Source organism: Cupressus sempervirens, chromosome 9, assembly GCF_028749045.1.
Source record: "Cupressus sempervirens isolate cs-2001-9-10 chromosome 9, ASM2874904v1, whole genome shotgun sequence".
Lineage (NCBI taxonomy): Eukaryota > Viridiplantae > Streptophyta > Pinopsida > Cupressales > Cupressaceae > Cupressus > Cupressus sempervirens.
The window spans coordinates 453,334,680-453,358,929 of NC_143126.1; the positions used below are offsets into that span (position 1 = coordinate 453,334,680).

At 34.2% G+C, this 24,250-nt stretch overlaps 1 protein-coding gene across 1 annotated transcript; it reads right to left on the minus strand.

The window, feature by feature from the left end:
• Positions 1 to 23,327: 23,327 nt before the first annotated feature.
• Positions 23,328 to 23,804, minus strand: LOC149539274 (uncharacterized). The gene has a single exon (XM_089802533.1). The coding sequence runs from the start codon at positions 23,802 to 23,804 to the stop codon at positions 23,328 to 23,330; it is 477 nt and encodes a 158-aa protein (XP_089658659.1).
• Between the last annotated feature and the right edge of the window lie 446 nt (positions 23,805 to 24,250).

A 24,250-nucleotide genomic window follows, 5' to 3' on the forward strand; every position in this document is an offset into this window, starting at 1 on the left:
ACTGCCACCTTTAAATTCCAAACCCTTTTCATTTTTATCTTTTTCATCTCTAATTCTTTTCTTAGAGTGACAACCTCTCCTTCATCTTTGGTTTATTTATCATACTTTTTATGAATTTTTAGTTTAGAAAGTTAGGTAATATCTCACCTTCTCCAATTTTCACTTATAAATTAATTATTTAATCTTTATATTTTTGAGTTTGGATTTATATTCCATTTTTCTTCTAAAATTTCCTTGATTGGATGATTTATTTTTCTATCTTGTTGAATTTGATCTTGTATAAGATCTCATTTTTCTATGAAATATTTGATTCATAGTTAAGAAATGATATTATCTAAAACTAAGATTAAAAAGATAATATTTCCTTAGGAACCTTAATTTGATACCAATTGGTGAAAATTCATAATTTTTTGGAGGTATTGAATCATCATAAATTGAAAACTAATCATTTATTAACTTTAACACCATTTAAATTATGTGCAAAAATAAATAGCAAAGATAAAACATGCACCGCATAAAAACACCAGGAATTTGATATGGAAACCCTAAAAGGGGAAAAACCAAAAAGAGGATTAACTCACAATATATGAAAATTTATTACAATATTTGTTATAGGGTCACTACTAAGGAAGATCACTACTCCTTGAATGGACATGTAGGCTAAGGCACACTACCTTTGAGAAAGATTAAAAAAGGGACAAATTAAATATTGCTTCTCTAGAGTAAGATGCAATGTGATTACAATGAAATATATGCAAGGTGTATATAATCATAGAATAAGAATCTAATAATTTGTGATATGCAATCCTCTTGGTAGCCCACACATTTGGTCACACTAATTTTTCTCACTTAATACTAATGTATTAGATCATATTTGTTTCTTTTTGCATATTATAAAAACTTACATGAGCACCCTCACCTTCACAAGTGATTTATTATTCCTTATGTGCCATCTATAATCACCACGAAACATTGATTATGTCATCTCAAATTTAACCTAATAAATGAGATGTGAAATAAAATATAGAACAAGCTTATTTTATTTCAATGTTATCATAAATAGGTTGTGATAACATTTTATCTCCCCAAAAGATTGTACCACATCCTCTAAAGAAAATCAAATAGGACACCTAATCAACTATAATTTAAGGAACATACCTACTCAACTAAGGTATTAACACCACTATCAAAACTACTAACTACTTTTCCTCTTATCACAAGAAAGAAACCAAGAAAATCATGTTGACCACCATACAATATACACAGAACATCAACCTAATTTATTCAATCATAGTTAGAATTGACTAATCATAAAAAAATATTTTGGAGAATGTAATCTAATGAATGAATAGTTATAGTGTAGATGAGATAGACAAAATGTACTTTAACAAGATGAATATCATACACTAGAGAACCAACAACCATAAAAATAATTTATCTTTAATTAAATACACTATCCTCAATATCTTCTCAAAATTGCACAACAAAATTACTCATTATGCTAGAATGAGGAGAAATTGAGTTTAAGCAAACTAGAAAATCTTAAGTTGAAAATTGTGATTTGGAGTTTAAACTCTTATAACATTTTATGTGAAAGATATTGTGACTTGAAATACTAATATTAGTCACTCAAGAGACCACTCAAATTTATAATACTAAATTGCAAAACCATAGAATGCAATGCAAAAAATTGGCATAAAATACTATCTTATAATCATAAGGAGATGTATTGACTCATCACTTTGACAATTTCTTCAATCACTCTATCACAAATGGGAGCAAAAAATTCATCCACATAAAATTCAAACTATATAGACAATAAATAAAGGATCAAATAATGTAAGAAAACAAAAGTTAAGTAAACAATTCATACCAAAATTGTAGATTGATATTTTGGCATCTGATGAGTCTTTTAGACTCCCTTCTATATCTTTCACTAGATCATGTCATGGCATAAAATCACTCTCAAATATGAATCAACTAAAAGATAATGACCATAACACATTCTATATCCAAACAAATTAATAAGATAAAAAATTTTGGACATCATTTTGTCATTCACAACAACACATGTTGGTTTATTGCATTCTAAATATATAATCAATATTTTCTTTTATTCATCTGAATTATGATTTTATCTCACTCGTATCAAGGTTTACATATACACATCCTAGCTACATTGTAGATAATCATTAAAATAAATTTGACTATCACATTCTAAAAATATATAGTTGAAGTGGTGAAAACATGTAATGTCTACCCCTAGTTGACTTTTTGTATTATATTACAGAACTCTTTTAGGCCAGCTTTATGATTATGTTTGATGTTTAGTGGTATTTGATTCCTAGATAGTTGGATATTGTTTCTTGCTCACTTGATTATATGATGAGATTTTCTTTGGTACTAGTATTTCATGTATGCACGATTATTCATCAATGATAATGATTGTACATAGTAATTCCAGTTATTTCATGATGTTAGTTAGATGGATTATTTGTATGTGCTTTCAATGGATACTTACCCCATACTTGCATTTGTATGGTGTACATGTATGCTTTATTTTATGTATGACATTTCTAATATGGTTGAGGGAGGGAGTCATAGTCACCTGCTAGTCAGGATCTACATGATGCACCACTTCCTACCATTGCCTATTTATTTTAGAACATATGTGTATCCACATGCATGAATTTTATGCAAGTTGTAGGTACTGAGTATCAACATCCCTAAATTGCAAGGATGAGCACACCATATCGCAATATCTCAATGCTAAGAGAGGGGAGATAACTCTTGAGTCTGAATCCTATCCTTAAACCATTTGTCCTAAAAAGTTGGGCAAGAATCTGAGTTGTCTAGCTTTCTAATTCGTTAAGTGACGTAAATTTATGATTATAAACCTTGAGATTGATCTAGTTTTCTATACTTTATTATGGGTTTTCATTTCAGTCTTGTAGGTCTATGATTATTCTATGTTATAATTTAATCAAATTAAAAGAATTATAAATGATTTAATTTAATGGGAATTTTATAAATAAAATTTAATATTTAATTAGTTGATAAATTAATTAAATAAAAGAATTTAATTTAAAGATTGAGTTAAAGTCTAATTATGGGCATAATAATATTAATTTAATTTAATAATAATATATTTAGGAGTTCATTTTTAAATAAATGCTAAATATTATTATTACTTAAGTTAATAAATATTTTGATAAAAAAAACCTCAAAAATTAAATTAAAGAGAGAAAGAAAAATTAATTTAATAAACATATTTTAAATTGCAAAAAGTGTGCATGAAAATGTAAAAGATAATAAAATATTAAAAGAAATTGATCAGTGAGTTTCCTCACATGATTGCACAATTAGAGCCCCAAATTAGGGGAAAAATCTTTATCAAAGATCTGGAGCTCATTTCGCAGGGGACCAGGATTTGGAGAAGTGATTTTCAAAGATTGAAGTTTTCAAAAGAAAGGGGGTTTCTCACATTCTTCATGGGATTGTGTGTTCGCGTGTTAGCATTAGATTTAGGTAGAATCTTGTGATTAATTTACATAATAAGATTTCCATCTTCCAATCTTTTGTCTGCTTCGCGTTTGGATAGATCCATTCTCACATGTTGGTAGATTTGTTTGATATCATTGATGAAACCCTATTGTGAATCTTAATTAATGGAGTTTTGAAACCCTTGTTCTATGAATTTACTAGTTGGGTATTTTTTAATCAGAAACAATTTTAGAAAGAAATTGAATTATAGCATGCAAATTCAATTGATTTAGTGGGCTTTACCTATCAGATTAAATCTAAAAATTTTATTAAAAAAATATAAAAAATAAGAGTTTATTTGGAGGGGACATTTATTTTTATTTTTTATAAAACAATTTTCTTTTTTAAAAAATTGCTTTGGGGGTGGGGCCACCAAACCCCCCACCCCCTCTCCATATTTTCTTATGGCAGTAGTCTGTTGCACACATGATAGGTAATGATGCTGATGCAACAGTACTCTGTTGTGCTCGCAGCAAAGCTGCCTATGGCAGCGACCTTTAATGGTAGGTCAGTGGGCCTTTAAACACACCAAAATTTATTTAATAATTTATTTTTATTTTTATTAAATTTAAATTTTATTAATGTTTTTAAAATAGTTTTTATTAATTATTAAATTTATTAATAATTCAATTATTACAATTTAGTATTTATTAATTAATTTAATTAATTTAGTTTAATAAAGTTTTATTAATAAGTAAATATTGTGTTATAAGTTTAAATTAAAATGTTATTACACTATTATTTAATGATTTTTTTTTTTATCAGTAAACAGCTAAGGCCACAATGATATATTATAAATAATAAAATTAAAAATTACAATAGCGTTCCACTGTTCAAACGAGCACTAGTAGGAAAGAACGAGGGAAGAAAACCTCTAGTCTAGCCTAGGACCGTAGTCCTATATTATTACGGAATAAAAGGGGCATACCCCAGTCCAAGTATCCACAAATGATATTAAAAAATTCATTGAAGTCTAGAATAATAAAATTACATTTCTAAAAAATTCTCATATGCCTCTTAGATGAGATATTAGCGAATCTCTTCCAACAAGACCTTGATTATAATAATCTTGTCTGAACACTTCATTGAAATGTTAGAATAATTTTGACAAAAAAGAGTAAACAGTTGATCATAAACCTTAAAAGAATGTTAAGAAGAATCATATGAGAGCATTCAAATTATTAAACATAATAATAAACCTTGCCTAGGAAGAAATTTAAAATTCATCTATAAACCTAGAATAAAAGGAATGCTTATACCAAACTCGATAAGGAAAATACATGCTGAAAAAGGGACCCGAGATAGAATAACCCGAAAGAGAGGATCTAGTCTAAGAATTGCATAATCCTCCTCATTAATATTTTAGATAATGTAAAAATAGTCGCCTTTGGAACTACCCTTCTACTAAAAACAAAAATGCACTTTTAATTCGAGCACCGGTCAAGTAGTATAAAAGGCATGAGATGGATTGATTACTATCTACCTGTGATGTTTTATTAGGAACACCCATAATACAGGGCCATAGTCAACAAATACCTACTATTTGATCCATTAGGGGAATCAAATCCTGACATAACTAGGCCTACATCTACTACCAAAAATTTAGTCTACTATTTTCATCCCTTTCTAAGGGTCACCAGATAGTTTGAGGAGCTGAAGACTGTTCAAAGCATTTCTCCTACATCTCATTCGGACTAGAAAAAGTGGCGATAAAACCTTTGTTAATAGATCAAATTCAGGGAGTAAATGAAATCAATTACCACTGAACTATTAGTATGCAATATTAATGAAAACATATACCATTACCAGAGAGATCCCAAAATCAGCATTATACCCATTCACAGTCCTTAAAGAAATGAAACATAAGGCCATCAGAACTAGAAGAAATTATACCATCGAAATAACATAATATTATTAATTATATCCAAAGATAGATACAAAATGTGCGAGCTATAATTTTTTTGTACAATAGTAGAATTCATATCCAAAAATGATAAACCACATATATCATATACTACTATTTACAAGTATATCCATATATACGATGATAAGATCCTACCAGCTAATACAAAATGAGGAACTTTAAAATCTCCTTAATCGGCATAGTCAACACTATATATCAAGACAATTCAAGACCTACATAGACCCTAATACTACTAACAGACTGGACAGAACTAACTTCGAAACTAAAATGATAACCAAGCCTTATTACTATAGAGACCATCAACTAGGATTTACTTATCTACGATACACCATAATGACTTCCACCACTTCATTGGGGTTGTCTGCCTAGAAATTTGGGGGGAATTCAAAGTCAAATTTTTCCTTGCTAGACTTCTCCATATTGGGAGCTATAAAGTTTAGGGCATCCAAATCTTCAAATGTTACCCCTAGTTCTATGTAGGCATTGAAGGCATTGAGGTAGTTTATTAGCCATAATTTTTTTTCGTCTGCTACTATCCCCATCTAGCTGAGAAAGAAATGAATGCTGGTCTCCATCCTTAGCCATTCTTTGTAGAAGGCATAGTTTTCCTTGACCACCAATGAAGGGTGATGAAATACAAATTCTAGCTCTGGAGCACCAGGAGGAAGTTCCATATACTTTTCAGTATTAGAATGCAAAGTTTCCCATCGATGCTTTTGATGGCCTGCTCTAGCCCCCTCTTCCATGTGGGGTTAAAGATACTATTGCAAAGTTGGATAGTGACTCTAGGTTCAATTTTTGCTCTGGCCATACATCCTATAAAGGATCCAATTATATCACTATTGGTCTTGCATGTGTAACTGTAATCAAAGACACCTTCCCCAATGGTCCTACTCACTGTAATTATGTCCATGTCATCTAGTGGGTTCAAAATTATATTCCATTGTTATGGCTTGACATTCCCACAAAAATCCATGGTACGAACCTCCGATGTATGGAAAACATAAATGTTTGAATCCATTTTAATAGTGGCAGCGCTATCTAGGTTAACGACAATGACATAATATAAAGTTGGGTAGCCAACTCTAGAAACCTCCAAGCCTAACCTCAGCTTTCGATGATGCTAGCAATTCAAGTCATGAGGAGAATGCCTAAGTTGAGGTGGGAAGTATTAACATATGATGGTACAACACCTAGGTTTCCAAACATTAAATTCCATATAAAACAATGATAGTCTAAGAAGGCAGACTAATCAAAGAGCAAGCTAGGATAATTGACAACTTATACAAGTTACTACCGAGTTAGGAAGATTCCATAATATTATCTTAGGATAAGGTCAAAAATGATTTAAGAACCTCTATTAAGTAAAATTCTTGAGTTTGATAACTTTAAAAAAAAAACAAATTCAAATTCAATTTTGAGAATCTTTAATAAATTTCATATTTATTCCATCTGCTCCTTTATTGGCTAAAACATTTGCTTTCTTATTTCCTTCTTGGAATATATGGCATAGCCTATAATCAACTAACTGACCAATAAGTAGAAGGACATCACTTAGTCTAGAATTAAGAAGCCAATTTGGTGTAGCCCATTTCCTGATTGCATTGAGGATAATTTGGGAGTCTCCCTCTATAATAACTTTTGACAGACCTAACTCAAGACAGAGCAAGAGGCCTTTCTCCAAAGCTTCTGAAGCAGGAACATCCAGAGGTATAAGGGCAATCCTGTGTCACCCAAAAAAATATACTTAGACTTAGTTTCTGTTTCATGTGTTTTCATTTTTGGATACCCATTTGGGTAAAATAAAGGTTCCAACTCTCACAGTTCCACTATCAGTGTTCGTGTAAATCTCAAAAAAATAGGAGTATGTAATTGAGCCATTATTTTGGTGAACTAGGAGGTGTAAATTGGCTAGATGAATGTAATTGTAATTTAGAGCATTCCAGAAAAAGAATCAGGTCAAAAGGCCCCACGGTTTGAGAGTTATTGCAATTTTTTGGGTTGTGGAGACCTCCTAAGAATGCTTCAAAGTCAGGTTAGAGGAATTAAATGGCCTCAAAAAGGGCCAAAAAATGGGAGATGAGAAAAGCTCATCCATAAGGCTATAGAGCGCTTTGAGAGCTTTCCGAAAATGTAAATGGTTCGTCAATCAGAGCTATGGTTCAAAAGTTATGCCTCTCAGAAGTTCGGTTACCATTTCTAGATTCTTCTAGATTTGTGTCGACTTCTAACGCAGCTTCTGGAACCTTCTATTTGGTCGATGGATGCCTATTAGCACTTTCTAGAATGTACTCTTAGTCCTTAACCCTCCGAGGTCTATTTAAGGAGATTTCTGGCATTGTAAAAGGCAGTTAAGAGTGGAGTTTGAGAGGAGGTACTGAAAGGAGAAATTATCTCCACATTTATGCTATTGTAAGCCCTTAGGGCATGTTTTGAAGTTTATTTTCTCTGTACTAAATGTACTAGCTTATTTTTTAGTTAATACAATTTTTATTTTTTGTTGTGTCGATTCTGTTGTTGGGTTGTGTCCCCATCAAGTGGTATCAGAGCGAGTTTTCCTGAGTGTGTAGACAGAGCGTCGATTGTGAGGCAGTTTGCACCAGGACTGTGTGGTTGTGGGTTTGAGATAAAAAGATGCCTCCACAAAGAGAGCATGGTGGAAGGGCCAGAGATATTAATCCTGAGGAGGTTAGAGCCCTCCAAAGGCAGGTACAAGCATTACAAGAGGAGCAACTGTGGCCGCAGGTGATGAAAGTGAAGATGACAACGAAGAAGATGAAATTGGACCAGAAGGGGAATTTGACAGGGAAGTTCTGAATCATGCAGAGGAAAGGCTTTTTAGGGCCATTACTAAGTTTGGGAAAAGACCTACAATTGAATTGGGTGTATTTTTAGGAAATCTGAAACCAGATGAGTTGATCGATTGGATCAATGAACTGGAAGAATACTTTGAGTATGAGGATATCAGGGACCCAAATAGGGTTAAGTTTGCAAAGGCCAAACTGAAAGGTCATGCCAAAATCTGGTGGAAAGAGGTTCAATTGGAAAGAAATAGAAGAGGAAAGGAGAAGATCACAAGATGAGATCGCATGGTGGAAAAATTAAAGAAGCAGTTCATTCCTGTGGACTACGAGCTTGATTTGTTTAAGAAGATGCATGGGTTAAAGCAAGCAGGAAGATTAGTCCAAGAATATACAGAGGAATTTTATCGACTCTTGACTAGAGCGGGGCATGCAGAAGAAAATAAGGAGAAGGTTGCTCGTTATATTAGTGGGTTGTGACCTAGCATCCAGGAGGAATTAAGTCTGGTAAGAATGACCAGCATTGAAGAGGCATACCAGTTTTCCCTACGAGTTGAAGAGAAGCTGAATAAAAGGTTTGAAGGAAGACAAAGAGGGCACAATCAAGGAGGAAGGGGAAGCAGTAGATCATCTGGAGGCCGCAATGAAACCCAAGAGAAAAATGAAGATGTGGGTACTAGCAGGAACCAGAGGAATGAGGGTTTCAACCCCTCCCATGATCAAGACTTTAGAAATCAGAGAGGAAGAGGATGTAGAAAGAGGAGAGACCTTGGTAAATGAAAGAGTCCTACTAAGTGGTGAGATTGAACCAGGACAATGGAGGAGTTTGTTCTGTACCAGATGCAAGTGTGAGGACAAATGTTGTGATGTGATCATTGATGGTGGTAGTACTGATAACTTGGTATCAGAAGAGATGGTCTCTAAGCTAAAGCTCAAGAGGGAGAAACATCCCCAGCCCTATCGGATTGCTTGGGTAAAAGATGATCATAAGGTCGTGGTAAGTGAACAATGTTTAGTGAAATTCAAAATTTTGAGTTACCATGATGAAGTTCTTTGTGATGTTATTCCGATGGATGTTTGCCATCTATTGTTGGGTAGACCATGGCAGTTTGATAGACATGCAAACACATACTCTTTGACAAAGGATGGAGTTTGCCACAAATTGAAGCCTATGAAAAGGGAAGGTGAAAAGGTATGTAACAGTGCTAGGATTTGTCTTGTTGATGAAAGGATGTTTTTAGATGGCATGAAACATCAGCATATGTGCTATGCTTTGATTCCTAGGAAAGATAAAGAAGGTAGTAGTGAAATACCACTTGAAGTTTCAGATTTACTAGGGGAGTTTGGAGATATTATCTCTGATAATGTTCCAGATGGATTGCCACAAGTAAGGCAAATCAGTCATCAAATATATCTGATTCCAGGAGCTAGTTTTCCTAACAAGGCTGCTCACAGGATGACTCCTACTGAAACAGAGGAGCTAAATAGACAGGTTCAGGAGCTATTGAGGAAGGGCTTGATTCAAGAGAGCCTGAGTCCATGTGCAGTACCTGCAGTACTCGCACCAAAGAAGGATGGAGAGTGGAGGATGTGTACAGATTCTCGAGCTATAATTAGGATAACCATCAAGTACCAGTTTCCTTTGCCAAGGATGGATGATCTTATGGACTTCTTGAGTGGAGCTCAGTATTTCACAAAGATAGATCTCAAGAGTGGCTATCATCATATACAGATTCAAGAAGGAGATGAGTGGAAAATAGCCTACAAGACCAAGGAGGGTCTTTATGAGTGGTTAGTCATGCCCTTTGGATTGACGAATGCCCCAAGCACCTTCATGCGGCTCATGAATGAGGTACTTAATAAGTTCTTGGGAAAATTTGTTATTGTCTATTTGGATGATATTTTAATTTTCAACAAGACTTTGGAAGAACATTTACTGAATATTTGTTGTGTCCTTGAAAGGCTAAGGGAAGACAAACTATTAATTAGTCTGAAGAAGTGTATCTTTGCAAAAAGGGAGTTAGTCTATTTGGGGTTTGTTATATCACCCGAAGGTCTCAAAATGGATCCAGAGAAGGTAAAAGCCATCTTGGAATGGCCTACTCCAAGGTCTGCTACTGAGGTAAGATCATTTCATGGTCTGGTTAGTTTCTATAGGAAGTTTATTAAGAATTTTAGTGGCATATGTGCACCCCTAACTGATACAATAAGAGGGGATAGAAAAGAGTTCAAATGGACTGCAGCAACTACGAGAAGTTTTGAATTGCTAAAGAAGAAGGTGACAAAACAGCCTGTGTTGGCACTTCCAAATTTTAGAAAAGTGTTCCAAGTGGATTGTGATGCTAGTGGTAGCACTATTGGGGCTGTATTAAGCCAAGAAGGTAAGCCTATTGCATATTTTAGTAAAAAATTGAATGATGCAAAGAAGAAGTATTCTGTTTATGATCAAGAATGCTATGCAATAGTTCAGGCCTTAAAGAAATGGAGGCATTATTTATTGCCAAAGGAATTTTTTTCGTATACTGATCATCAGGCATTATAGTACCTAAATAGCCAAGGTAAATTGGATTAGAGGCATATGAAGTAGGTAGAGTTCTTGCAGAGTTATACATTTGTGTTGAAGCATAGAAGTGGAAAATCTAACAGGGTTGCAGATGCACTAAGTAGGAGACAGTTGTTGCTTACAGTAATGCAGGTTGAAGTAGTTGGGTTTGATGAACTCAAGAATTTGTACCTTGAGGATCCTGATTTTGCTGAAGCATGGAAAACTTGTAAAGAACCTGTTGCTATAGATAGAAACAAGTGGTTAGACTATTTGATTCAGGATGGCATGTTGTTCAAGGGTAGTCAATTGTGCATTCCAAGGAGTTCCATGAGGGAAAATCTAATTAAGGAGAAACACAGTGGAGGGATGGCAGGACATTTTGGTCAAGATAAGACCATTGCCATTCTGAGAGAACATTATTTTTGGCCTCAAATGTCACAGGATGTGAAAAGGTTTGTACAGAGTTGTCAAGTTTTTCAAGTTGCTAAGGGATTTAGCCACAATACTAGACTATATCAGCCATTGCATGTTCCATCAAAGCCATGGGAGGACATAAGTATGGATTTTGTTCTTGGATTGCCAAAGACACAAAGGGGTAATGACTCAGTATTCGTGGTGGTTGATAGGTTCTACAAAATGGCACATTTCATTCCATGCCACAAAACTCATGATGCTGTCCATATTGCAGACTTGTTTTTCAAAGAGGTGGTAAGACTACATGGTCTTCCAAGGAGCATAGTTTCTGACAGAGATACTAAATTTGTGGGGTATTTCTGGAGGACATTGTGGAAAAAGTTAAGAACCAACTTGAAATTCAGTTCCACGCATCACTCACAAACTGATGGCCAAACAGAAGTCTGGGCAATTTGCTGAGATATTTAGATGGGGATAAGCCCAAGGGATGGGATTTGATTCTACCACAAGCAGAGTTTTCTTACAATAACTCTATAAATAGGAGTACTGGAAAATCACCATTCCAAATTGTATATGGGAATAGCCCAAGGACTGCACCAGAATTGAGGAAGTTAGAGCAAGGGGAGAGAACAAGTGCTAAAGCTGAGGAATTTGCTGAACATATCAAGCATCTACATGAGGAGGTTCAGGCACACATTACCAAGATGAATCAAGAGTATAAAGCTAGGGCTGATCAAAGGAGAAGACATAAGGAATTCCAAGTAGGGGATCTAGTCATGGTGCACTTAAGAAAAGAAAGATTTCCAGCCAGTACTTACAACAAGCTGAAAATGAAGAAATTTGGCCCTTGCAAAGTTTTGAAGAAACATGACTCAAGAAATGCATATGAAGTGGAGCTGCCAAATGGTATTCACATTTCTCCCATTTTTGACATTGTAGATTTAATAGAGTATTATGATGATGGTGCAAATGAGAAGCTGGTGTTAGAGCCATGTCCAAGTCCTGCTTCTAAGAAGGAGGAGATAGAAGACATTCCTGATCATCGTGTGGGTAGGAGTACTAGAAACAGGCAGTATGAAGAGTATTTGGTCAAATGGAAAGGATGACCGATCGAGGACTCAACTTGGATTTCAGCAGCTGAGGTTTTCCATTTGGGATTTCCTCTACCATTCATAAAGTGACAGGGTCACTTTTCAATCTACCCTGGGTGTCTGATGCAGGAGCATCAAGAGGTATAAGGGCAATCCTATGTCACCCAAAAAAATATACTTAGACTTAGTTTCTGTTTCATGTGTTTTCATTTTTGGATACCCATTTGGGTCAAATAAAGGTTCCAACTCTCACAGTTCCACTATCAGTGTTCGTGTAAATCTCAAAAAAATAAGAGTATGTAATTGAGCCATCATTTTTGGTGAACTAGGAGGTGTAAATTGGCTAGATGAATGTAATTGTAATTTAGAGCATTCTAGAAAAAGAATCAGGTCAAAAGGCCCCACGGTTTGAGAGTTATTGCAATTTTTTGGGTTGTGGAGACCTCCTAAGAATGCTTCAAAGTCAGGTTAGGGGCATTAAATGACCTCAAAAAGGGCTAAAAAATGGAGGACGAGAAAAGCTCCTCCATAGGGCTATAGAGCGCTTCGAGAGCTTTTCGAAAATGTAAACAGTTCGTCAATCGAAGCTACGGTTCAAAAGCTATGCCTCCCGAAAGTTCGATTACCGTTTCTAGATTCTTCTAGATTTGCGTCGACTTCTAATGCAGCTTTTGGAACCTTCTCTTTGGTCGGTGGATGCCTATTAGCACTTTCTAGAATGTACTCCTAGTCCTTAACCCTCCGGGGTCTATTTAAGGAAATTTTTTGCATTGTAAAAGGTAGTTCGGAGTGGAGTTTGAGAGGACATACTGAAAGGAGAAATTATCTCCACATTTATGCTATTGTAAGCCCTTAGGGCATGTTTTGAAGTTTATTTTCTCTGTACTGAATGTACTAGCTTACTTTTCAATTAATACAATTTCCCTTTTCTGTTTTGTCCATTCTATTGTTGGGTTGTGTCCCCATCAGCTTCTAACTTTGCTAGGTTTTTGGTAGTTGGCCGAATTGATAATGCCTTTTTAGCAATCCAATTACCTATTTCATCATTTATGATACAACCAATACATGCCGATTCGGGGTTGCCTCTTGTAGCTCCATCAAAGTTGAGTTTATACCAACCAGGTGGGGGATGAAACCATTTACAATCCTTCCTAGACTTCTTTCTATTCTTGGCATATACTAGGGGTAGATTGATCAGCTTACTCCAATTATTCTTCATGAGCCTATCCCAATCCGAAAAGGAACCTTCCTCTTTCTAAACTCTCCTAAGATGGGAATTGGTGACTTCCACTATGCTAGCTTCTATCTTAAGTAGTAAACTTTCGAGCTTCATTTCCATATTTCTGAATATACACTTGTTTCTTTCCTTCCAAATTTCCCAAGCTATGATTGTTGGACAAATTTTCCATAGTTTTCTATAGATCCCATTAGTCCTATTTACGGGCCATCCTTTCAGGAGCTCAAAGAAGGTTCTCGAAAAGGGGGTGGACCAACCCAGCTTCAACCTAAGCCATTCCCAACAAGATTGAGAAAAAGGACAATTATATAATAAATGATCTGCATCCTTAGAGTTCTGTTTGCAAAGTACACATCTAGAGGATCTTGGAATGCCAAATTTATGCAACCTATCTTTTGCTAAGGTTCTATTTTGGGAGGCTAGCCAAAGAAAGAAACCAGACTTTGGCAGGCAAGTTGCATCCCAACACATATTGAGTTGGATTTCTATTTGATCCCATATTTGGGAATAAATCAAAGAGTTATATCCACTCCTAACATTGTATTTACCATCCTTCAAAGTTTCCCAAATAAGCTCATCTTTCCTCCCATACTGCTTAACTCTTCTGTCTATAAGAATCTCTTCATAAGCCTGTATTTCTTCCATATCACATCCTACATCCTCTTGGGATTTCCACACCCATTTGACCACACCTTCAGAAGAGATTTTTATCTTATAATCCTTAACTTTAACTCACCAAGAGGATACGAGTTTCTCTTTGAGGGACAAGGGGAAGGGTCTAGATATAAAACGGGGAAGCCATCCCAAGAATCCTCCCAAAATAAGGCTTCCTCACCTAAACCCACATCCCATATCTTGGCCCATTTTTTATTTCTTTCTTTATATAATCACCAAATTAGTTTAGCACCTAGAGCTTCATTTTGCAATTGAAGATTCTTAATCCCAAGACCACCCATCTCTTTAGGTTTACATATGTTATCCCACTTAACAAGTGCTAGTTTCTTATCTTCTTCACAATGCTTCCATAAAAAATTCCTTAGTTTTGATTCCAATTTACCCAAGGAACTCTTAGAGAGGGGAAAACAAGAAAGCAAAAAAGTAGGGATGGCTGAGAGAATTGATTTGATTTTAGTAGTCTTCCCATCCTTCAAGAGTCATTTGTTTTTCCAACTTCCAATTCTGGCATCTACTTTTTCAATTGTATTATGCCAAATCTTGGTAGATTTTTCCCCTTTTTCCAAAATTATTCCCAAATATTTACATGGGAACTATCCTTTCCTAAAGCCCGTCATTTTACAAATTTGGTCTTCAACTTCTTTACTAGTATTTAAGAAAAATGTTTCTGATTTTTCTTTATTAACTCTTTGTCCCGATGCTACCATGTATGAATTAATAATAGAGTTTTATTTTAATGCTTCTTTGATAGAACTTTTACATGGCAAGATGGTGTCATCAATATATTGCTGATGGGTAATATTAGGCATATTCCTTGCCACTGTGATTCCAGAGATTACTTGATTGTTATATGCATCTGTAACTGCTCTTCCAAAGGCTTCTTCCATAATGATAAAAAGAGAGGGAGAAAGAGGATCACCTTGTCTAATACCCCTAGAAATTTTGAAGAACCCCTCAGGCATTCCATTAATGAGGATAGAAATTTTGGGGGTTGATATAAATTTAAATATGATATTGATCCATTGATGAGAGAAGCCAAAAATTTCAAGCACCTTACACAGAAATCTCTAGTCCACCATGTCATAAGCCTTTTGGATATCTAGTTTCATGAACATACTTGGCTCTTTACTTTTGGAAGTGGAATGGATGGTTTCTTGAGTAGTGAGGATACTATCAAGAATGGACCTGCCAGGAACAAAACTAGTTTGCTCCTCTGAGATAATTTTAGGGAGCAAAATCTTGAGTCTATTAGCTAAAATCTTGGAATTTTTTTTATAAATAGCGTTGTAGAGAGAAATAGGCCTATAGTCCCTAGGTGATTCCGGATTAGATTTTTTGGGGATCAAGGTTAGAAAAGAATAATTTATTTTTGCTAATAATGCTCCACCATTCCTTGAGGCTTCTATGGCTCTCCATAAATCTTCTCCAATAATGTCCCATCACTTCTGATAGAAAAAGGCCTGGAATCCATCTGACCCTGGGGATTTATTGGGGTTCATTTTAAAAACCACCTCTCTTACTCCTTCCAAATTAATTGGTTTGTTGAGGAATTTTTTATCCTCTGGTGTAATTACTTTTGGAATGAAATTGAGCAATTTTGCTTGTGCATCCCTATTGGATCCTTTGAAGTTATCTAATATTTCTTGGAAATGGTTGATAAAGGTTCTTGCTATCTCACTTGGATCCTCAGATTTGGTACCATTCACATTCTTGATTCTCGTTATTTTATGTTGGATCTATTATGTAGGGTGGAATTGTGAAAAAAAATTGTATTCCGATCTCCTTCATCTAACCAATTCTCCCTAGATTTTTGTTTCTAGAATATTTCTTCTTTGGTTAGAATATCTTCTTGCTTATCGAGTAATTCTTTTTCAAGCATATATTGATCATTATTCATACCTTCCTTAATAACTACCATATTAAGGTCTTTTAATTTTTCTTCTATATCTAATTTTTCTTTAAAAATATTATTAAAATGTTCTTTATTCCATTTAAGAATTCTATTCTTTAACATCTTCATTTTTTATATTAAAAAAAGAATCTTAGACCCTTCACATGAATCTTGGGCCCAACATTCTTTTATATTATTAGTGAATGTTGGGTCTAGGAACCACATTTTTTCGCACTTAGATGGATTCCTTAATGGTTTTGTTGGTTCTGCAAGTTTCAGTCTAACTGGGTAGTGATCCGAACTAGAAATGGGTAGAATGGTGGATGAGATGTTGAGATTTTTTCCATCCAAATTGCCTTTTAGGAGGAATATATCTAGCTTCTCTGCTATATATGTAAAGTCTTTCCTCCTATTGTTCCAGGTATATTTACCATTGTTAATTGGGGTATCAATCAGATTGTGTTCATCACAACATTCTTTAAAGAGTAGGGAGGTTTGTCAAAGCTAGCAAATACCACCATCTTTCTCAGATAAATTAAGGATAGTATTGAAGTCACCACCTACTAGAGATGACTCATTTAGATAATGATCTAAAAACATACTGATTTCATTCCAAACATTTATCTTACCTAAAGTACTAATGGGACCATATACATTAATTAGCATAAAATGAATATTGGATTTTAGACTCTAAACCTTAACACTCATCCAATTGCTACTACAATTTAGAAAATCTATATTAATTTTTTTTGGGTTCCACAAGATTCCTAGACCACCAAAGGCACCTATTGATTCACAAAATAAGGAGCTCCAGAAACCAAGCCTCTTTTTAAAGTTCAATCCCTTTGCTTTACTCAATTTTGTTTCTTGTATTAGAATGATATCTGAATCAAAAAGTTTAAGGTTTTTCCTAAGCAACCTTTTCTTGCTAGGGGTGTTTAGTCCCCTAGCATTCCATGTGGTGATCTTCATGGATCCCTGGGAAGGCTCTTCCCCTTCCCATTATTTAATAACTGGTCTATCTTTTGTTGTTCCTTGTTGAGTCCTTCTACTTCCTTGAGTTCCTTCAAGGATTTTCTGCCTCTTTTTCCTTTAACTTTCCCATAATTTGGAGAATTTAGCCCTTCCTAATTCATCTGTATCCCTAGATGCTCCAAATGCATCTATGTGCTGGAGTTTACTTCACATGCCTTACTTTTTGGTACCTCCCCTTCCAGCTCTTTGATTAGAAGATCTATGATACTTGATTGGTTTTCTTCTCCTAAGAATGCATCTTTTTTATTTATTTTCATAGTACCTTTTTCTTCATGAACTTCTTCCCTTATGACTTCTTTTGACTAGAACCTTTCTTGTTTGAAATCCTCATCCTCAATATTTTTCAGATCCTTCCTTAAATCTTCATAGGTATAGTTATTGCCTCCAATTTTGAGAACTCCCTAAAGCAGTTCTTCCTTTTGAGCCGCTAAACTATAGTTTATATTATCATGGAAAAAAACTTGGACTAATTCTTCAGTAAGCTACTCAAGGAACTCATGGTTAGTTCTTTGAATGGCCAACTCTGCATCCAAGACACTATCTTTGTCTAGGAAGTTTTAGAGCTCATTTTCCAAGGATCTAAATTCTGCCTTAGAGCTAAAATCCTCATTTCGATGTATCTCTATAGTAAATGGGCACCTTCCACCGTCTATTGGAGTCTGCCAAAACTTAGAACACTTACATATTTCTTTGATTGGGGTGATGTATCTTTCTTTCGGATCCATAAGCTGACAATGTTCCCCTTTGAGGTCTAACTCCAAATCCTTACTAATCCCTCCATGATTTGTTGTTGGTTCAAATAATAAAGTATTCTCAACCTCTTCAATATTCATTTTTTAACTCTTTTCTTCTTCTATACAATGTTGTCTTGGTGCTTCCATAGGTGCTGAGGTTTCCCTTCTTGTATCTTCAAATTTGATATCCTTTGTTGACCTGCAATTGGCCTTTTCTGTATCTTGATTCATTTGTTTAGTCACCATTTCAATATTACCACCTGCTTTAGATGGATATGAAACTTTGGACAAATCTTCCCCTGTTAGACAAGTGTTCTCTTTTGGAGGATTATTTCGCTCTATGCCGTTCTTTTTGTCCTTTCTACTATTCTTTGACCTGTGCTTCACTTTTGTCTTATGTTTTTTATTTCTATCTAGATCCCTATCCAGTTCCCCCACTATAATTGACTTAAGTCCTAGTTTAGCCTCTGAGATCATTTCACAATTTTTTGAACCATTCCTTTCCTTCTGTGGAAGATTATTTAAATGTCCTTCATCCTGGAGGTGCTGTGATAAGGACTCCTGATCTGCCTGACTTATCATTAATTTCTTTTTCTTGATTCTGATCCACGAGAAAATATTGAGGAAATCCAATGTAAGAGGCATTGTTCTATGTCTAATCTTCCTGATATCATGAATTTTGAGAATTTCCAAAATCTCTCCTTCATAGATTTGAAGGTTAATGTCATAGGATGATTTGTTGGTTATGATTTTCTTATGGGATTGAACTGGTTAGTTGAGCTTGGTTCTAATGAGCATCCTTACATTGTTATGTATTGATATGATGAGTCAATGCCTATCAGATATCCTATAGCAGACCCTACAGATCTGAGGACCTCAATATAGACCAACTTTGGCAATAAAGATTTAAAATTATACCATCTAGGAGTCAAAATGTCTAATCCTTCTAGACTAAAATTAGGGCTCCATTTAACAAAATTGATCACAAACCCATTAAAATAACATTCAAAAATAGATAAGAATTCATCTCTAATGGATTCATCCAAGAATTTCAAATAAAGGATTCTTTTAGAAAAGCTAGAGATACTTACCTGTTCTTTCTAGTGGTCTTCCAGCCAATAAGCAAGCATGGCAATGTCTTCCTTCGAGCCATTCCAGATTGCAAAAATTCCCACCTTTTGACATTTAACCCATAGATCTTCAATTTTGTTGTTGGAAATGCAGATGGGTGATTCGACGATATGTGGATTTATGGCATCAATTGACTTTGAATTTTTGTCTGCAAATCATCAGTGGGGGGGCACATAAGATTTCTTGTTTGATTGCAAAAGTGAATAATCCCTACTAGAATGTCAAGGCATAGGGGTTGATGCCAGCTCTAGAATTACTGCCCGGGGGGGCGTAAGATTGTTGGATCGTTGGACATACTTTGTAAGAGCAAAGATTTTGAATTGATTGTCTAATTTTTCCACTGTGAAGAACTTCTGTGCTTGCCCAAAGCCTGGATTTTTGTGGTAAGATGTAGCTTGGTCGATGCTTGGAAATTTTGGCTAGGACCATTTTTCAGAATCCTCTAAATTTCCTAACATCGCGAATCTATTCTTAGTTTGGATTTCGCAGTTGGGGATCTGCTATTATTTTCTTGAATGCCTTGCTCTTCCATGAATTTTAGGCTTTTTCCAAGGGTTTTGTTTTGCACCCTGCCAAGATCTAGTAGCGTAATTATGTCTTTCGATAGCCTGCTCTGCATTTTTCGTATGCCATCTCTTTTTTTCTAGGTGAAGGAGACTTTAGTTGCAAGGGTCATTATTTAATGATTTTGATTATAAATAATATTATGATTATTTTATTTAATAATTGATTATTATTATTTAATAATTTAGTAATAATTATTTAAATTATTTTACGATATTTTTTAGAGATGTGTTTTTTGTGAGTTAATAGTAATTGTGCAATTTGATTTAAAATGGGAAATGGGTTAAGTTGTAAGGGAAAATTCATAAACTTTAGTAAAGTCAGAAACTTGCATCAATATGAAAACTTGAACCTTACTATAAACTCAAACTATGTGTTTTCAAAATCAAACAGAACTACAGAACTACACTATTTTTTGTATGTTTACTTCTATGTTGGGTTTTGGGTTGACTTAGCTTGGATCAAATTATGATGTTACTAAAGGCTTGGGAGTTTGTTCTGTGATGTCATGATGGTGCTTTTGAATTCGATCCTTTATACCCAACCTTGGTGATGTTTCATGTGTTTCTATGATTCTAGTTTGATCTATTGGTCGTTATTGCTTTCTAATGTTCTTATGTAGAACTGAGGTGAATGGTGTGTCTTTTTTGGTATTAACTTTGAGTATTCGATCATTTATTTTTGGATGCTTTCCAGTTGCTTGTAAAGGCCTGAGGTGTTATTGTGAATTGTCTTTTGATACTTTCCAGTCACTTGTATAGGGTTGAGATGAAAACTACTATTCTTTGATTTGTAATTTTATGAGCCTAGGGTAGCTAATATGTATGTGATGTTAGAAAGTGGATTGCAATGAAGGTCGGAGCCCTAAAGTGGTTGTGTGGATAACCCATTGTAAGTTTTTTAATAAGTGATAATATTACATTAAATGAGAGTAAAATTAATTAATAAGTGTCTTTGTCTTTCCTCACCCATGCTTCGAGAGCTAGTACAAACTAGGATGGGAGTATAGAGGATGCTTGGTTGTGACCTTGCTTCATTAGTATGCCTTATCACTACAAAAAGATACTAGTGTTGCATAGAGTCACTAGGGGTCAGAGTATTAAAAGACTAGCTAGGTAATCTTAGAGTTGGCTCATGCAATGACACTTGCCCACTTGTATAGTAGATTCCCCTCGTATCTTTTTTTGCCTCTAGGTTTAGATGTCACATGCATCTTTGTACCTTGAGTTAGATTTCTTTTAGGTTTTCTTTGACCTATTTATTACTTTTGACTTTGCCGATTGTTATCTCATTTGGGACTTGAGACTATCTCGTCATCATGGTGGGAGTGGACCCTTTTCAGGTTTCCACAAGGTCGGGTGGTAGTGCTATTTACTTTTTCCATTGAGACTTGTCAGTTCGATGTTGTGGTTGGAGTTCTATGTCCTACATTTCCTTTCATTCTATTCTTGTGTACTATGATGGATGGTTATACCTATTATATTGTATTTTATTTCATGGATCTTAAAGAGATGATATAGTCTATTTAATGATGTATATTCTTTTAACCTTTTACATCCTATGACCTATACAATGGATGATTGTGAGTTCTAATCAATTGCCAAGTGGTATTCGAGATAATTGTATATTATTTAAATGGTTTTGAACTTTTAGTTATTCTTTAATGTGGATATGTTATATATATTAGTTTTATTATTAATTAAACTTAAATGTGATTCAACGTCATGGGACCCCTAAGAATTGTAATCTATTTTATAGTATGTGTTTATGTGTATGTTATTGCTTCCACTATTTTTATATCTATTGTTGTTATGTTATTATCTTTTTTTTTTTTAAAATGTTTGGAAAACTTAGTGAAACTTTATGTTAATTTCTTTTGGGGTCCCTGGCAGAGTGTTACAAAGCATTTAAATAAAAAGATTATATGCGATATTTACCTATAGGAATTTTTTCTTGGAGCTCCATATTAGTAATTGAACATCTAAAAATTCTAAAATTGATATAATATTTAGAAAGATAAATCATTTGTTTGTCCATTAGACACATTTGTTTTCTTTTGTATTTAATTAAAATATTTTAGAGTAACTACAAGAGAATGAAATTTTTCCTCCTTTATTTGGGTATGCCTTTAAATAACTTCAGACTAGAGATTTGATTATACTAGTGAAATTAATTATTATTATTCCTTGATTACTTATTTGTATTAACACCATTTATAACCACATTCTTGCTCACTCAAGACCCTACATATACGTAATTTTCAAAAGATCCTTTTCTAGTTATTATTTTTACTTTCATTGATCTATTTCTAAGTCTATTATTTGGTTGGTTTTATTGACCACATGGTGTGGTGTGCATATAAAATAGATCTCCTTAATCTTAATCTTATCTAAAAAATCAAAATATGGCTTCTTTCACTATTTGTCAGTAGCATAATTTCCCTTGGCAAGAGTTTTTCTCCGGATCTTTAGGGTGATCCAGGAGCCCTTGACACATGTCCCTGATTAGATTTTTATATAAGAACTTGTAGATTTTTTGTAGAGTGACCTTAACAAGTTGTCTAATTTCAAAATGTGATGAACATGACTCAAAAATATTCAGCTTAGATACTTGAAATTTATCATGTACTAATTATACATATAACATAATGATTTTTTTTCATTTTTGACATGAAACCAAACAAAATCATAAACATAACTAAATCATAACACTAATTAATTAGATAGACTGTATATATTTAATATATAAATTTTATCTTTCTCCAAACATCTAAAAAACTAACTAAATATATTATATCAATTTTTATATATCTGTCAGTAATGATCTAAATAATATTAATAGATTAATTCAATTTATAAAATCATAATCTAATCACAATTAAGATCTTGTTCACAATATTTTAAAACGTTACATCATTAATCCTATACCAAACTAATCCACAATGTTATCCATAATGCTAGTTAACCAAACACAAATGCACTTTGAATCGACCAATCACTTATATAATCTTAGAGCTCTAAGTTTACCAAATAGCAACAATTATTTTCAACTCTTTCTTAAATTCAGATTCGGAAGCAAGTAAATCTATAATCTATTTCATCATCAACCAAGTCTTGAGAGAAGAATCATGAGCACATATATGCTACCACGAGAGAAACATGACTTCCAAACATAATAAGAGTATATTAATCACCTGATATTTACATTCAATAGTTCATTTGAATTTGTATCCCTTTTACTCTCAATCACATAAGCTATATCAGTTGTAAAACTGATAAACTTCTCAGAGTCTTGAACTTTATTTATCTGCAGTAACACATATCTATGAAGTATGGGTTTTACTTTGATCTGTTCTATTACAAGGAATGTAGGTAAATCTAATGAACCTAAAAGAAGTACAAAACAGAATAGTTCGATTAACAATAACAACCAGCTGCCAACTAACATCCTCAAGCTCCTCCAAGAAAAACAAGTTCACCACCACTATATCCGCTATATCAATTCTAAAACTGATAAACTTCTTCAATTATCTGCTATGAAGTATGAGTTTTACTTTGATTTCAATATGCATTGTTGGAAGCCAAACAATCTATTACAACAGAGAGCACCAAAAAAGTTAAATTGCATCGGACATATGGCAAACAATCTGTTGCAATAAATAACTAAGAAATTCTAGAAAAAATATCCAAACCTCCATATGACAATAATCCAAAGCAACTCAAAAAGACCTTTTGAATTGCAATCACGGATCCTCCATAACAGTCTCCAATTTAGAGTACCACTGGTTTTTACCCACTTGTGGAGCAGTTGAAACGGAGTTGTTGGATGTTAAATTTATCAAAGTTTTCTCTTTCAAATCCAAATGAACATCAAATAATGGCGGCACATTTTTTGTTCTTTTTTTCGCCAGTCTAACTGCAGAGGTAGCCTTCAAAAGTAGAGCAGCCATGTCTGATTCTGTGAGAACATACTCCAATTTCTTGTTTGGAAGAAGAAAATAGAGTTGCCCAACTTGAAGCTGGTCATCTTCTTCAAGAACATCAAATATCTTTCTTCCTATATAAATCCCATCTGAGCTGCAGATGAAGTGGCCTGGATATTCTTGCAGAATCTCCTTACATTTCAAAGGCTCAGCAAAGGCCTTCATGCTTCCATCCATCATTATGAGATTTACAGTGGCTTGAGATTCATTGGTATGTGAAGAAATACAAACACCCATGTTACAGAATGAGGCCTTTGTCAGCTTAATCATCTATATATGCTTAACATGGGAAAGGGTGAAGGTTTTCTCATGATTAAAAAGAGATGAGCTTGAGAATCAGAGTCACAAATGTAGTTACTTGCCATTGAAGGTTTTCTCATGTTCATAAATAAATAATGCTTTTATTCCATCTGTGGGGCAACTAGAAAGAAACCTTGAGAGTAAAGTATATCCCTAGGTAGGTTTGACTACATCATCCCAAGTGGATTGGCTATAGAGTTTGACTCTAAGTATTTATGATAGGGTTTGTAGACGTAGAAATGAGACATATCATCCAATTTAATGTTCAAGAGAAAATTTGACCAATAAAAGGAGGATAATTATATGCTTTTGCTAATATGAATGAGGAGTAAAATTTTGTTAATAGAATATAGAATACTGATGTTTTAAGTGAGGTAGCTTCA

What these genes read in the sequence shown, in the direction of transcription:
- LOC149539274 (XM_089802533.1), bottom strand. Translation starts at nt 23,804, where the DNA reads ATGGGTGTTTGTATTTCTTCACATACCAATGAATCTCAAGCCACTGTA.